Source organism: Panthera onca, chromosome D1 (assembly GCF_046562875.1).
Source record: "Panthera onca isolate mPanOnc1 chromosome D1, mPanOnc1 haplotype 2, whole genome shotgun sequence".
Taxonomy (NCBI): Eukaryota; Metazoa; Chordata; class Mammalia; order Carnivora; family Felidae; genus Panthera; species Panthera onca.
Window position 1 is genome coordinate 19333627 of NC_138348.1, and position 15097 is coordinate 19348723.

A 15097-nucleotide genomic window follows, 5' to 3' on the forward strand; every position below is an offset into this window, starting at 1 on the left:
TTCCTTTTAGGTTGGGAGTGACAATAAATATGCTGGATGCTGGTAGACTCAATGATGATTTGTTATGGAGAGAAGTAAACAGGCAAGGGGGTTAGGACACTGTGATGGCGGGTGCCATAATGTAAAATCTCATGATCAGGGAAGCCCCACAGAGGTGGTGAGGAGGTAAGCCAAGTGGGTTTTGGGGAGGAGCGTTTCAGATAAAGCAAACAGCAAATGCAGACGTCCTGAGGCAGGAGCAGGCGGGAAGTTTCAAAACATAGTCAGTAGGCTAGTTTGGCTGAAAAGGAGGAAGATACTAGCCCTTTGTCCGATATGTCATTTGCAAATATCTTTTCCAATTCCATTGGTTGCCTTTTAGTGTTGTTGATTGTTTCCTTTGCAGTGCAGAAGTTTTTTATCTTCATGAGGTCCCAATAGTTCATTTTTGCTTTTAATTCCCCTGCCTTTGGGGATGTGTCAAGTAAGAAATTGCAGTGGCTGAGGTCAGAGAGGTCTTTTCCTGCTTTCTCCTCTAGGGTTTTGATGGTTTCCTGTCTCACACTCAGGTCCTTTATCCATTTTGAGGTTTTTTTTTGTGAATGGTGTAAGAAAGTGGTCTAGTTTCATCCTCCTGCATGTTGCTGTCCAGTTCTCCCAGCACCATTTGTTAAAGAGACTTGTTTCCATTGGGTATGCTTTCCTGCTTTGTCAAAGATTAGTTGGCCATACTTTTGTGGGTCTAATTCTGGGATTTCTATTCTATTCCATTGGTCTATGTGTCTGTTTTTGAAGGGCTAGTATCCAAAATCTATAAAGAACTCACCAAACTCCACCCCCCCCCCAAAAAAAAATAATCCGGTGAAGTAATGGGCAGAAAACATGAATAGACACTTCTCCAAAGAAGACAGATGGCCAACAGGCACATGAAAAGATGCTCAACGTCGCTCATCAGGGAAATACAAATCAAAACCACACTCAGATACTACCTCACGCCAGTCACAGTGGCTAAAATGAACAAATCAGGAGACTATAGATGCTGGTGAGGATGTGGAGAAATGGGAACCCTCTTGCACTGTTGGTGGGAATGCAAACTGGTACAGCCGCTTTGGAAAACAGTGTGGAGGTTCCTCAAAAAATTAAAAATAGATCTACCCTATGACCCAGCAATAGTACTGCTAGGAATTTACCCAAGGGATACAGGAGTGCTGATGCATAGGGGCACTTGTACTCCAATGTTTATAGCAGCACTTTCAACAATAGGCAAATTATGGAAAGAGCCCAAATGTCCATCAACTGATGAATGGATAAAGAAATGTGGTTTATGTACACAATGGTATACTACATGGCAATGAGAAAGAATGAAATACGGCCTTTTGTAGCAACGTGGATGGAACTGGAGAGTGAAATAAGTGAAATAAGTCATACAGAGAAAGATACCATATGTTTTCACTTTTATGTGGATCCTGAGAAACTTAACAGAAGACCACGGGGAGGGGAAGGAAAAAAAAAAAAAGGTTAGAGAGGGAGGGAGGCAAAACATGAGAGACTCTTAAAAACTGAGAACAAACTGAGGGTTGATGGGGGGTGGGAGGGAGTGGAGTATGGGTGGTGGGTATTGAGGAGGGCACGTGTTGGGATGTTGTATGGAAACCAATTTGACGATAAATTTCATATTTTAAAAAAAAGGAAGAGGGAGAATAATAGAGAAAGCCCAAGAGGTGAGCCAGTGTGTGTGTGTGTGTGTGTGTGTTTGGTAAGGCTTTATATGTCCTTTCAAGTCACTAGTTTTAAGGAGAGAAATGACAATCTGACTTCTGTTTTAACAGGTGTCAGGATTACTCTAGGATTTTTGTTTGTTTGTTTTGACTTGATTAATTGGAAGCAGGAAACTCAGATGGGAAGACCAAAGTTAGACAAGACTCCTTGGGAAGGATAAGGAATTCAGTTTTGGACCACGTGAAAATATGGGGTAGACAGTTGGACAAATGAGTTTAGGGCTAATAGGCATCTATCCATGCCTGAGGTATGAATGTGGAAGTCATAAGCACGGAGACAGAATCTGAAACCATGTAACTGGATGAGATCACTAAGGATGGGAAAGAACACAGAGGGGAGCAGAGAGGTAAACACTGAGGACCAGGGAATTCAAGCATTATGGGGTCAACAGTCCACATGCCCAACAAACAGAATTCATTCCTGATGAACAAGAAATCATTGTGCGATTTGAAAAGAATTCTGAAAATGTTCAAGTCATTAAAACAAAGACTAGCATCCACCAAACAAGGAGAGATCATGAAACATGAGCAAGCAGATATGAAAAAAAGAGCCACCCAGAAATCCTAAGGGTGAAAAATATCATTATTGCAATAAAAATCTCAATGGGTAAACAGTAGACTAGACACAGCTGACGAGTTAGTGGATTGGAAGACAGAATTGAAGAAACCCACCAGAGTGAAAAACAGAGAGATCAAAATTTCTTCAGGTGGCATTTCTATTAAATACGCTCAAGCTCCTCACCTTCCAGCTAGGAATCACTGTTGGAAGCAGTTGTTTTTTTTAAGTTTGTTTATTTCAGAGAATGAGTGAGTGGGGGAGGGGCAGAGAGAGGAGAGAATCCTAAGTAGGCTCCATGCTGTCAGCACAGAGCCTGACATGGGGCTCGAACTCATGAACCGTGAGATCATGACCTGAGCCAAAACCGAGAGTTGTACACTTAACCGACTGAGGCCCCAGGCTCCCTAAGCAGCCACCAAGCTTTTGGATCAGGGTCCAGAAATGGAACAAAACTCTTTTTTTTTTTTTTTTTAAATTTTTTTTTTCAACGTTTTTTATTTATTTTTGGGACAGAGAGAGACAGAGCATGAACGGGGGAGGGGCAGAGAGAGAGGGAGACACAGAATCGGAAACAGGCTCCAGGCTCTGAGCTGTCAGCCCAGAGCCTGACGCGGGACTCGAACTCACAGACTGCGAGATCGTGACCTGGCTGAAGTCGGACGCTTAACCGACTGTGCCACCCAGGCGCCCCTGGAACAAAACTCTTAACGTGAAGGAAAAATCATATATTTCTAGAACTGGGAAAAGATTTGGTGGCAGGCCTGAAGACCTCTGCCAACAAGAAGAGCTAATGTTCACTGGCTGCGTAGTGTGTGCCCGCCCACGACATGACCCTCACCAATGTTCTCCATGACGCTTACATGGATGAACTTCAGGATCAGTGCTCACCCTGAGGGGATGTGACTTTGTGACTTAGATTATTCTTCCTTTCTCGGGAAGGTCAATTATAAACCCAACTCTGAACACTTGCTGATTGTGCATCTTTACCGGTCAAATGTATCATGCTGATCAGTTCATCAGCCATACAATCTAGTGATGGATTATTTCTCTCCTCACCTTGCTGTTGTGGAAAGAAAGATAAAGATGACCCAGGACTTGAGAGGATCAGATCCAGAGTTACCATTGGCTTCAGAGCTGTCCACGTTAGTCTGCTTTTGAAGAAAAAAACACACCACAGACCTATTTTGCTCATAAACAACTTTTATTTTTGTTCTCAGTATGTGCCCTTGAAGATTCCAAAACGTCTGGAGTTTCTGACTCTCCTGGGACCAGAGGGAAGAGCACTGTACGGAAATACTCAACCTTGGTGCGTCGCTCTCTCCTGAGGAGCTAAATCTGAAGGCCTCAGAGAGAGGGAGCACACGCTCACACCTTATTCCAAGGCGGGTAACACGGTGAACAAAGAATTAGTAAAACATAGACTCGGTCTGTAGAGGGCTTCAAATATACATATTCTATATATATAAACCTGTTATATAGGATTTCAACTTATTGGTTTCCTTGTGATTTGTAAGTAAAGTACAAATGATATAGATGGTGTACACGGCTGACTTCCCCTTCTCAGCCCCCCTCCCTCCCCAACATAAATAACATCACAAAGGTCAGGTGATCCTAAGAGTTTCTGTTGTTGTAAATATTTTGTTTTAAAAATCATTTCCCCTTCCTCCCCTGCAAACTACCTCTGAGAGTTTGTAACATAGCAGCATGGAACGGACGTGACCGAGGACAGCATGGATCTAATGGGGGGAGCGCACAACGTTGCTTCTCACTGGCACCAGATGGGCTTTTGCATTTCCACTGACAACAGAGGCTACGACAGGAAGCAGAGAATGTGCAACGCGGTTTCATCCTCCGCCGGAGAGGAGGAGGAGGCTGGCTGGACCACTGAAGAAAGCCCTAAAGGCATCGAGGTTTTGGAGACAGAGCGCAGCTCCAGAAACGTCTTGGCTCAGTATTTACACGGTATCTTTCGGCTGCATTTTCCTTTTGAGAAATCTGTGTTGCGGAGGTTGGCTGGGGGAAAGAAGGAACTTAAAAACAAAACAAAACCAATTCCCACGTATGTAAAAGTCCTGTTTTAAGTCTTACTCAGTTATTCTCACACATGTCATTAAAAGTAGATACTGACAATGATTGGTTTCTTTTCTTATTTTTTTTTTTTTAAGAGCATGAAGGGAGAGAGAGAGAGAAAGAGAGAAAGAGAGAGAGGAGGGATGCACTAGGGAGAGCGCCGTCCCTTCTTCAGCATCAAGTGACACTGGATAGTCTGGATTCGGTTCTTGGCCGGAACAAACTCAGGCTGCAGCTTCAGCGTCGATTCATACCACACCAGTGCTTTTTCAAACTCTTCCTGTGAGAGGCAAAGGGACAGACGTGAGAGGGATACCCAGCTAAATATGTGTCATCGCTGGTTTCTTCTCGAGAAGCGCCTCTGTGCCAGTCGCAATGCTGCTGTATTTTCTCAACTGGTCTACATCTCTGAGGAAAACTCCGAGGTCTGGAAGGAAACAACTACCTCCACCCCCAAGGTACAATATCACAAAGAAAATGAAGGCAGAGCCCAAGAGCCAAAATGGAAGGGGAGATCACCTTTACAAAAGTCTGGCCCAACATTGGGAGGCATCCTGGAGGTAACAGTGAGAGCCATCATTCCTGAGTACCTGCTCTGTGCTGGGCCCTGTGCTGGGTGCTTTACAAAATCCCTCCATTGAATCCTCACAGAAACTTATAGAACTATGCCTGGCAAATGCTCCTTATGCATCTGCCTGAGGTTTTGTTACTACAGCTAGAGAGATGGAAGTAAAGTCAGGTATCTCAAAGTCAGGTATTGTAGATTTTCACACAGCTTTTTTGTTCTCTCTAGTGTTTAAAAATACAAACATTGTTTGGAAATGATCACGGCCATTTTGAAGGCATTAATCTTTTACGTAGACCAACACTCTCAAAGAAGAGCCCAAACCAACTGGTTGAATGATGCCTCCTAGGCAAGTGAGAGGCAGAATTTCTCATTCATAGTAGCAAATTTCACATTTACTGAGGACAAAAATAGCTTCTTTGATTTTAAGAAGCAGAGAGGGAAATCTGCACATTCAGCAATACCTACCTGGCCAAATTATACTTGCCGCCTTTCAAGTCAAGGATGACACATAAAACTTAGAGCTTTAAGCTGCTTATTCTATTAGCCTTTACTGAGAATACCTTGGGTATTGCCCCATGTGAGACACCCAGCTTTAGATGCAAGTGCAAGGCATGATCCTAATGTTAAATTCAGCTATGACAGCTTCTAGAGGACCCCTGGGATTTTAAGTTCTGAAATTGGTCCTTGTTTCTGACCAGAACAAGGGTGATGGCTTTGGTATTTTCTCTGTAAATGGGATAACATGTAACCAGTGGCACTCCAGCATTCATTAAACATTTGAAGAGACCTGGTATGTGCCAAACACTGTGAAGTGCTAGGAACGGAAAGATGAAGAGGAGTCTCTTCTCCAAGGAGCTCCTCGTCTAGGGGGAGAGACGGACACTTAAAAAAGATTATAAAACAAGGTGAAAATGTGGCAAGAAAAACATGCACAGGGCATCATGAGTGCAATGACAGGTACCTAGCCCAACCTGAAGGCAAGAGAATACAAGTGTTTATGTCCATGTGAGCATTAGGTAAGTTTTTCTGGCTCCAGAAAACTGTAGGTAACTCTGACACTATTGTTAGTGTTAAATTCATGCGGAAGAGCTACACAGTGCAAATACTTAGGTGAGTTTCATGTAGTATATTTTTATCTTATTTTTAAAAATGCTTATCTATTTATTTTTAGAGAGACAGAGAGAGAGGGAGAGAGAACAGGGGAGGGGCAGACAGAGAGGGAGACCTAGAATCCCAAGCAAGTTCCATGCTGTCAGTATAGAGCCTCATGAGGGGCTTGAACTCATGAACCATGAGATCCACGACCTGAGCCGAAATCAAAGAGTCAAAGGCTTAGCTGACTGAGCCACCTGGGAGCCCCTTATGTACTGTTTTTTTTTTTTTAATTTTTCAAATGTTTTTATTTATTTTTGTGACAGAGAGAGACAGAGCATGAGCAGGGGAGGGGCAGAGAGAGAGGGAGACACAGAATCCGAAGCAGGCTCCAGGCTCTGAACTGTCAGCCCAGAGCCTGACGTGGGGCTCGAACCCACAGACCGTGAGATCATGACCTGAGCTGAAGTCGTATGCTCAACCGACTGAGCCACCCAGGTGCCCCTGTGTACTTTTTAATGCACAAACACTTTAGCCATAAAATATACCTTTGGTGGACCTAGCAATTTCAGACACAAAATGTACAGGAAACTGGAGGACACTGATAGTCAAGGAAGTTTTGCAATCAAAGGTGTGCCCGGGAGAGAGGGGCAGAGTCGGTGTGCTCTGCCCCCACTACCAATCTCACCATTGCCACGTAGACGTTGCCCAGCGTGAAGTGGTTCACAGCAAAGTGCGGTGCGATCTCTACTGCCATGGTGGCTACTATGACAGCGTCATTCCAGAGCTTGGCATTGTGCAAGATATTAGCCAGGCTAATCAGGGGCACATCCTGGGAACAGAAGGAGAATGGCGAGAAGGGAAAGATACTGGTTTTTGAGCTTTCATTCTTAGTTGTTCATAAATAATGCAGTAGGTTTTTCCTGGTCAATGACTGAGTAATGAAACTGAACCTGCTGGTCTTCTATTTGCTACTGGCCTGTGATAGATAAGGCGATTGCGTGAGAATATAAACCAGTGCATTATTTCTTTCATTAGGAAAGTCTAGCCTCAAAACACAAAGCAGAAATGTCAACTGAGTAAACAATCTGCTTAGTGAAGTTGGTGGTTTACGTTCTGGTATAGGCTCCCATCTTGTTGCAGATCGGTAATAAACGGCTCATGGACTGACACCTGTCCATAGACCACACACTCTGAGTCATGCTGCCACAGAGTCAAAGTGCCTTCTGCAAGGTCCACAGCATCATCTGCTTGAAGCAGGGGCTGGTGAACTTTGGCCTACAGGCCAAATCTAGCTGGCTGCCTGTTTTTGTAAGGTTTTATTGGAATGTAACCATTCCCATTCTTTTACGTATTTCTGTGGCTGTTTTATGCTACCATGGCAGAACCGAGTGGCAAGAACAGAGGCTGTCTGACCTACACAGCCTAAATTTCTTAGCGTGTGGCCCTTTACAGAAAACATTCTCTGACCCCTGACCTAGAGTGTTGGCCCTTGCTGCTGTCTAGCAGTACAGAGCACAGGATGATAGGCTGAACAAGTAGCGACATTTTTATCATCACAAATATTTATGTCCTTTAAATGTGTTACCCAAGCAATTACCACCTGAATCACACAGTCTGGAGTTCTATAGGAGATACAGAAGACACAGGAAAGGAGGACCCCTCTGTCCTTACTGGACACTCACAGAGTGCAGGGCATTACGTGAGGCCACAGAGGTCTCATAACGTGCCCAAGGGCACAAAGCTAGCAAGGGGCCCAGCTGCATTTGGAACTCAACAGTGCCTAAAAGGAAAGGTGAGCTCCTTCCACCACTCATGAAGACATGAGCCATGTCATCAGGAAGTAGGAGATGTGGAGATTAATGCAGAACTCAGCACATGTGGACACAAATGTGCTGTTAAAAAGCTGAACATTCTCAGTCATCATAATTACAACTGGCATTTTTGAAAAGACTGATGTTACACTGAGTTAGCAGGGCTTTTTGAAGTTTTCATTTTTGTGGAAAAGGTGAAGTCAGATGAAGACCAGGAACTGGCCGATATATAAGAAGAGATGGAAACTGCTTCAGTTTCTGTGTCTGGAAGCAAGATTAAGTCAGCAGTCTAAGCAAAACAAGTGTAACAGGCTTCCAGGCCTCTGGGGATGAGCTAAACCCAGAACGACTTGCAGGGTGACAGGCTGCCTAGGCCAGTATGTTTTATGCCAGGTGGCTCTGAATAGAAAGAAACACCTTCCAGTGATCCTGAAGACCTTCCCCCAAGTTCCCATTTGCTGAGGCAGGAAGGCATGGTGGTGGGTATAACGTCCAGGCTTGTGGTAGCATAAGTGGGGTCATAGGTTCTTCCAGCCTATGCTATTTTGCCACTTTCTTACTGGCTAAGAATGAGGACGGCTAGTTGAAATCTCAGAATAAACAATGGAAAGGACCAAGAGACAGAAATTCACACCTTCTGAGTCCCACTCACCTTCATCTGGTGTGGAGCATAGTGGAGGGCCTGGCGGAGGCAGTCAATTGCCTTCTTTCCTTGGCCTTTTACTCTCCAGTAGAGGGCTGCCATGCTGGAAAGGACCCAGGATGTCTGGTTCTACAAAGGAATGGTCAGTTGAAGCTGGTGTCTCTTAAACATACGAATTTACCACCAAGACTCAGAACAGTAACATGCATTCATGACCACTGAGTACTTACTAGGTGCTGGAGGCAGCCACACATGTGCATCCTCAGTAACCCTAACAGCAATCCTACGGGCTTGATACTGATATTACAGCCTTTTATAGATAAGAAAACTATGACTCAAAGAGATTGTCTTGTCCCAATCCGCTCAACTATTAAATAGCAGAACTATGTTTCATGCCCATGATCTTTTGGAATTAAATTTACTTAAGTTTTTGAACAGGTAACTCATTTACATGTTTCAAAGACCAGAAGGTATGCAAAGTTATACAGTGAAAAGTCTCCTTCCCATTCTTGTCTCTATTGTATACAAGTAAATAGTATTTTTAGTTTCCTATGTAATTTTCCAGGGTTTCTTTACACTTTATATAAGCAAATATGAATACAGGCTGATACTCCCATCTTTTCATATGAGGTCACACGTTACTTATATAAAAGGTAACATTCACTTGCACTTTGTTTTCTTCACTAAACAATACACCTTGGAGTTCTCGCCACATCAGTGTATGGAAAGCCTCCTCGTTCTTTTATTATCAGCTGCATTATTATTCATTGTATGGCTGTTCCATTATTTATTTAACTAGGTCCTTATGAATGAATACTCCTCTCTCCTCCAATTTTTTACTATTACAAACATCACTGAAAAAATAACCTTAGGTATAGTTTTGCATTTGTGCCCGTGAATTTGTAGGATACATTTCCAGATGTGGACAAGGGAATACACATGTCATTTTGATAGATACCATCACACTGCCCTCCATAGGACTGTAACAATTCCTCACCAGAAATACATGTGTCCCTGTTTTGTTATAGCCTCACCACAGTCTGTTATTAAACTCTTGGACTCTTTGAGAGGTAAAGAATGTGGTTTAAATCTGCATTTCCCTTCTTATGAATGGAACTGACCATCCTTTCATGTTTGACAGCCCTTTGTATTTCCTTTCTGTGAAGTAGCTGCTCTTATATTTTGTTAAGAGGTCTTTATCTTCTCTATTTGAAAAAGCTCTTTATTTATTAGAGAGATTAGTTCCCTGCCTACGATATGAATTACAGATACATTCTCTCAGTTTTCTGAAGTCCACTTTTGGACCTATGGTGCTTTTTGTTATATAGATTTTGATTTCTGCGTAGCTCAGCTTATTAATTTGGATGGTCTCTGGATTTTCAGTTGTTGCTGAGAAGGCCTCAGATTATCAATACATTTTACCATGTTTTTTTCCCCAGAACTTTTGTAGTTTTTTCACATTAAACATTTTTTTAATGTTTATTTATTTTTGAGACAGAGACAGAGAGAGAGCGAGCGAGCAGGGGAGGGGCAGAGAGAGGGAGACAGAATCTGAAGCAGGCTCCAGGCTCTGAGCCGTCAGCAAAGAGCCTGACCCAGGGCTTATACTCACAAACCCTGAGATCATGGCCTGAGCCAAAGTCGGATGCTTAACCTACTGAGCTACCCAGGTGCCCCTTATTTTTCACATTTAAATCTTTGATCCATTTGAAATTTAACTTGGTGTTTAAGAAAAGATATGGCTCCAATTTTATTTTTTTCCAGATGGCTACTAAGTTGTCCCAATAATATTTAATGAATAATTCATCCCTCCTCCCACACCAAGATGCTACCTCTACCATACACAAAATTTCAGTACTTAATTTAGGTCTCATTTTGGATTTTCCTTTTGATGGATGGACTCTCAGCCAATACAGATGAAGCAATCAGAAAACTTACCCTGCTTTCTACTTTATTTCTTTCTTCCAGTAATTTTTTGGTAATTTTATCATTCTTCATTGTCAGGGCATATAGTATTTATATTCTGTTCTATCACTCTATTTCCCACTTTTGTTTTCCAATTGGTTCTGCAGTTAAATATATTCATTGATCATTGACATTACTTTTGTGTGGCTTCCCCAATCATCTTGTGGTTGGCTGAGGTTCAGCCCAATACTGTTGATGGGAACAATATTCTTTGCAATTTTTGTTATGGGCTGAATCGTGCTCCACCAAAATTCATGTTGAAATCTCAACCTTTCGTACCTCAAAATATAACTGTATTTGGACAGAAGGTCTTTAAGGAGGTAATTAAGTTAAAATGAGGCCGTCAGTGTGAGGTCTTAATCCAACACCACTGGGTTTCTATGAAGGATTTATAGAAGAGGAAGAGATACATCAGGGTTGTGTGCACAGGGGGATGACCCTGTGGAGGGGCGGTGAGAGGCTAGCCATCTGAAGTCAAGGGGGGAGGCCTCAGAGGAAACCGACCCTGTCAGCACCTGGATCCTGGACCTGTGGCCTCCAGGAATGTGAGAAAACACATTTCAACTGTTTAAGGCGCCCAGTCTGTGGTGCTTTGTTACGGTAGCCCTAGCAAGTTCATATAATCATATGTGTTCAAAACTTTCTGTCTGCAGCCTTCATACCTGAAGGACAGCTGGTTGGATACAAAACCATGGCTCCTTCTTTCCTTGAATAATGTGTTGGCATTCCTCCATTGCTACTTGGCTTGGATGACTGCTGCAGAGAAATCTGAAGCTGCCTGATTTATTCTCCCCTCAGTGATTTGATCCTGTTGACTGGCTCCTCGAAAGGATTCTTTTTTAAAAACTAAAATGATCTTTCTTTAATGCCAATATTTCACACATACAAAAGAACATATTTATATAATTACATGTATATATAGTAATAATATAAAAATATATACTTATGCTATAAAGCATAAAATAATGAATATCCCAGAAACTACCACCCTAGTGAAGAATGAACTTGCATGTATCTGTTTGTGCCTTCCCTGTTCCATCCTCTTGCCTTTTCTCCAGAGGCACACACTATCCTAAATGCTGGGTCTGTTATTCATTGCTGTTTTAAACACTGTCCCATCACTCACACACACACACACACACACACACACACACACACGCTTCAGCAATATTCAATACTTAGTGTGCTTCTTCCTGTGCATTATAACAGTGGTATAATACTGTAAGGAGTCTTCTGGGACTTGAAGTTTTTACTCAACACTATTTCTAAAATTCATCCATGTTGTGTATAGCTTGTAGCTCATTCAACAGCTTTGCTGCATGGTTAAATGTCCACTAGGTGAATATACTAGAATGTATTTATCCATTTTCTGTAGATGGGGGCTCTGAGTTACTTCCTGTTTTTACGTTTCCTGTTGCAAATAAAAGTGCAGAATTTCTCCAGTGTAGAGTAGATATCCAGGAGTAGGATTGTTGGTTCACAAGATATGCAAATGTCCAACATAACATGAGAATGTGAAAGTGTTCCCTAAAGGTGTTATGACGATCTATAATCCCATCAGCAATGTTTAAGAGTGCTTCTTGCTTTATATCCTAATTTTTGGTGTCATCAGTGGGGGTAAAATAGCATCTTAACTGTGGTCTTAGTTTGCATTTACTGATTATTAGTGAGACTGAAAATGGTTTCTTGGTGTTTATTGGCCGTACACATCTTTTTTTCAGTGAAATGTCTGTTAATATCTTTTATATATCTTTCCATTTTATTATTTATCTTTCTCACCAATTTATTTACATGTTCTGCGTATCAGTCCTTGTAGGTTGAATATGTTATACATTGTTTTCTCTCACTCTGTCTTCTAATTTAAAAAATGTCTTCAATTTACAAAAATGTAAACTTTAAAAATAGTTGAACTTATTCATATTTTCTCTTCTAGTTTGTGCTTTTATAGCTTAAGAAATCATCTTATATTCCAAGGCCAGAAAGATCACCTCCTACATTTTACTCTAGTTAAAAAAAACATTTTTTTAATGTTTATTTATTTTTGACAGAGCACAAGTGGGGGAGGGGCAGAGAGCGAGGGAGACAGAATCTAAAGCAGGCTCCAGGCTCCGAGCTGTCAGCACAGAGCCCAACATGGGGATCGAACCCACAAACCGTGAGATCGTGACCTGAGCCGAAGTCGGATGCCCAACCGACTGAGCCACTCAGGCACCCCTCAGGTGCCCCATTTTACTCTAAATTTTAAAGTTCTGTCCTTGATACTCATGGGATTCCTTTGTTAAGTGATGAGGTGAGGATGGCATTAGCTCAGCACTGCCCAGCACAGCTTCCTGCAAAACCCCCTCTCTCCCTATTGATCCTCCACGGTCCCATGTGTGTCAGAGTTGGCTTCTGGGCTTTCTATTTAGTTCCTCCTGGTCATCATTTCTGTTTATCCTTGAGCACATGGCATTAGGTCTTGCTTTATAATTTTTCATAAAGGTGAGGCAATTCTCACACCCTAATTTTTTTGAGTGTCGTGTCTATTCCTTTACACTTCCATATAAATATAAAGGTCTGCTTTTCAAGTGTCATAAAAAAAAAAAAAAGCTTGTTGTTATTTTGATTATAACAGCATTGACTCTATAAATCAAACTGGGGAAAAGTGACATGTTTATGATGTGTGTTGTCTTATCCATGAACATTATATATCTCTCTGCTTATTTAGGTCTTTTAAAATGCCTTTCAATGAAGTTTTATCACTTTGTGCAGACAAGGCATACCAATTTTTGTTAGATTTACTACTGGGAGGTTTATATTTTTGTAACAATGGAAATACATTCTGAAAATTATGTTTTCTAATACTCTGTGCTGCTATATAGAAATGCAGTTTTTTTTATCGACTTTATAGGCAGCCATCTTGACAAAAATGCTGTTATTTCTTTAAAAAAATTTTTTTAATGCTTATTTATTATTGAGAGACAGAGAGAGACAGAGCATGAGCATGGGAGGGGCAGGGAGGGGGAAGACACAGACACAGCTGTCAGCACAGAGCCTGATGCGGGGCTTGAACTCACAAACCGCGAGATCATGACCTGAGCCAAAGTTGGAGGCTTAACCAACTGAGCCACCCAGGCACCCCAAAAATGCTGTTAGTTCTAAAAATTTGTCTGTAGCTTCTTCTGGGTTTGCTATGTAGATAATCACATCATTTCTCAATAAGATTTTGGGTTTTTTCTTCCTAATATTTATGCCATTAATTTCTTTTTCTTGATTTACTGTACTTGCTAGGACTTTTTAAAATTTTTTAATGTTCATTTATTTTTGAGAGAGAGAGAGAGAGAGGGAGATATAGAATTTGAAGCAGGCTTCAGGATCTGAGCTGTCAGCACAGAGCTGGATGTAGGGCTTGAACTCACGAACCGCGGGATCAGGACCTGAGCTGAAGTCAGATGTTTAACTGACTAAGCCATCCAGGTGCCCCACTAGGACTTTTGATACAAGTTTGAAAAAACAGTGGTGATGGAGGGCATTCTCTTTTCTGATTTCAAAGAATTATTTTAAATATTTCCCCTATTAAGATTCATCTTTGCTGTAGATATTTTGTTGATTCTTCTCATCAGATTAAGGAAGTCCTGGTCTATTCTTAATTTGCATTAGCTTTATATCATGGATGGTATTGCAGAAATGCAATCTATTGAAATAATTTCATAATTCTTTAATTTGGTTGATGAAATACAAGGTTTGCCTAAAGTTAGACCAGTTTTGTATTTCTGGGGTAAACCCAACTTGATCAAGGTGCACCTTGTTAAAGAAAAACATACGCAATTGGATTTAGTCTGTTAATATTTGGCTTATGGTTTTGATACCTATGTTTATAAGTGACCTTAGTGTATTACTTTTCTTTTGCATAATGTCTTTGCCTAGTTTTGCTTTCAAGGTTACAGTAGTCTCATCTCAAGGAATTGGGAAATTGTTCCCTTTTCTGCTGTCCAGAAGAGTCTGGTTATATTGAGATAGTGTAATTCTCAAAAGTTTGGTAGAATTCACATATAAAATCAATAGACCTTGCTGTGTTCTTTGGAGAAGATTTTTTAAAGACACTGCTTTCATTTGAGTTATAATACCCAAATCAATTTGGGTAATTACATTTTTCTAGAAATTTGTCTTCTTTACAATTGTTTTCAAATTTGTTGGCATAAAATTGGTAATTTTATCACTGTCTTATCTTTTTAGCTGTAGCTATGGTTCCCTTTTACCTCAATCTTGGTTATTTATGCTTTATTTTTTCTTGATTAATTTTGCCCGAACAGTGCTTCAAAGAAACAACTTTTGGACTGTTGATTTCTATTTCATTGATTTCTGCACCTAATAATAGAACTTAAAAATGCTTACATAATCACTAAATTCTACTCCTGAAATCATTATTACCCTACATGTTAACTTGCATTTAAATAAAAATTTAAAAATACATATATATAAATTAAAAAAAAAAAGAAGCATACCATGGATACCAAATAGCCATTGATACACACACACACACACACACACACACACACACACACACACACACACAAAGCTTAAATCAAAAGAAGTCTAAGTTGGATGTTTTAGTAAAAATATAGGACACTTATAGCTTAGTACTGAGCG

The 15097-nt window shown here is 41.1% G+C and overlaps 1 protein-coding gene across 2 annotated transcripts in view; it reads right to left on the minus strand.

The window, feature by feature from the left end:
• Positions 1 to 3498: 3498 nt before the first annotated feature.
• Positions 3499 to 15097, minus strand: part of TTC17 (tetratricopeptide repeat domain 17) — a 131382-nt gene continuing 119783 nt past the window's right edge. For both annotated transcript variants that reach the window (XM_060606433.3, XM_060606431.3), the window contains 3 exons: positions 8513 to 8632; positions 6735 to 6878; positions 3499 to 4666 (listed from right to left, as the gene is read on the minus strand). In XM_060606433.3, coding sequence (XP_060462416.3) covers positions 4535 to 4666; positions 6735 to 6878; positions 8513 to 8632 — 396 coding nt within the window. In that variant the 3' untranslated portion in view covers positions 3499 to 4534. The remainder of the gene's footprint in view (positions 4667 to 6734; positions 6879 to 8512; positions 8633 to 15097) is intronic.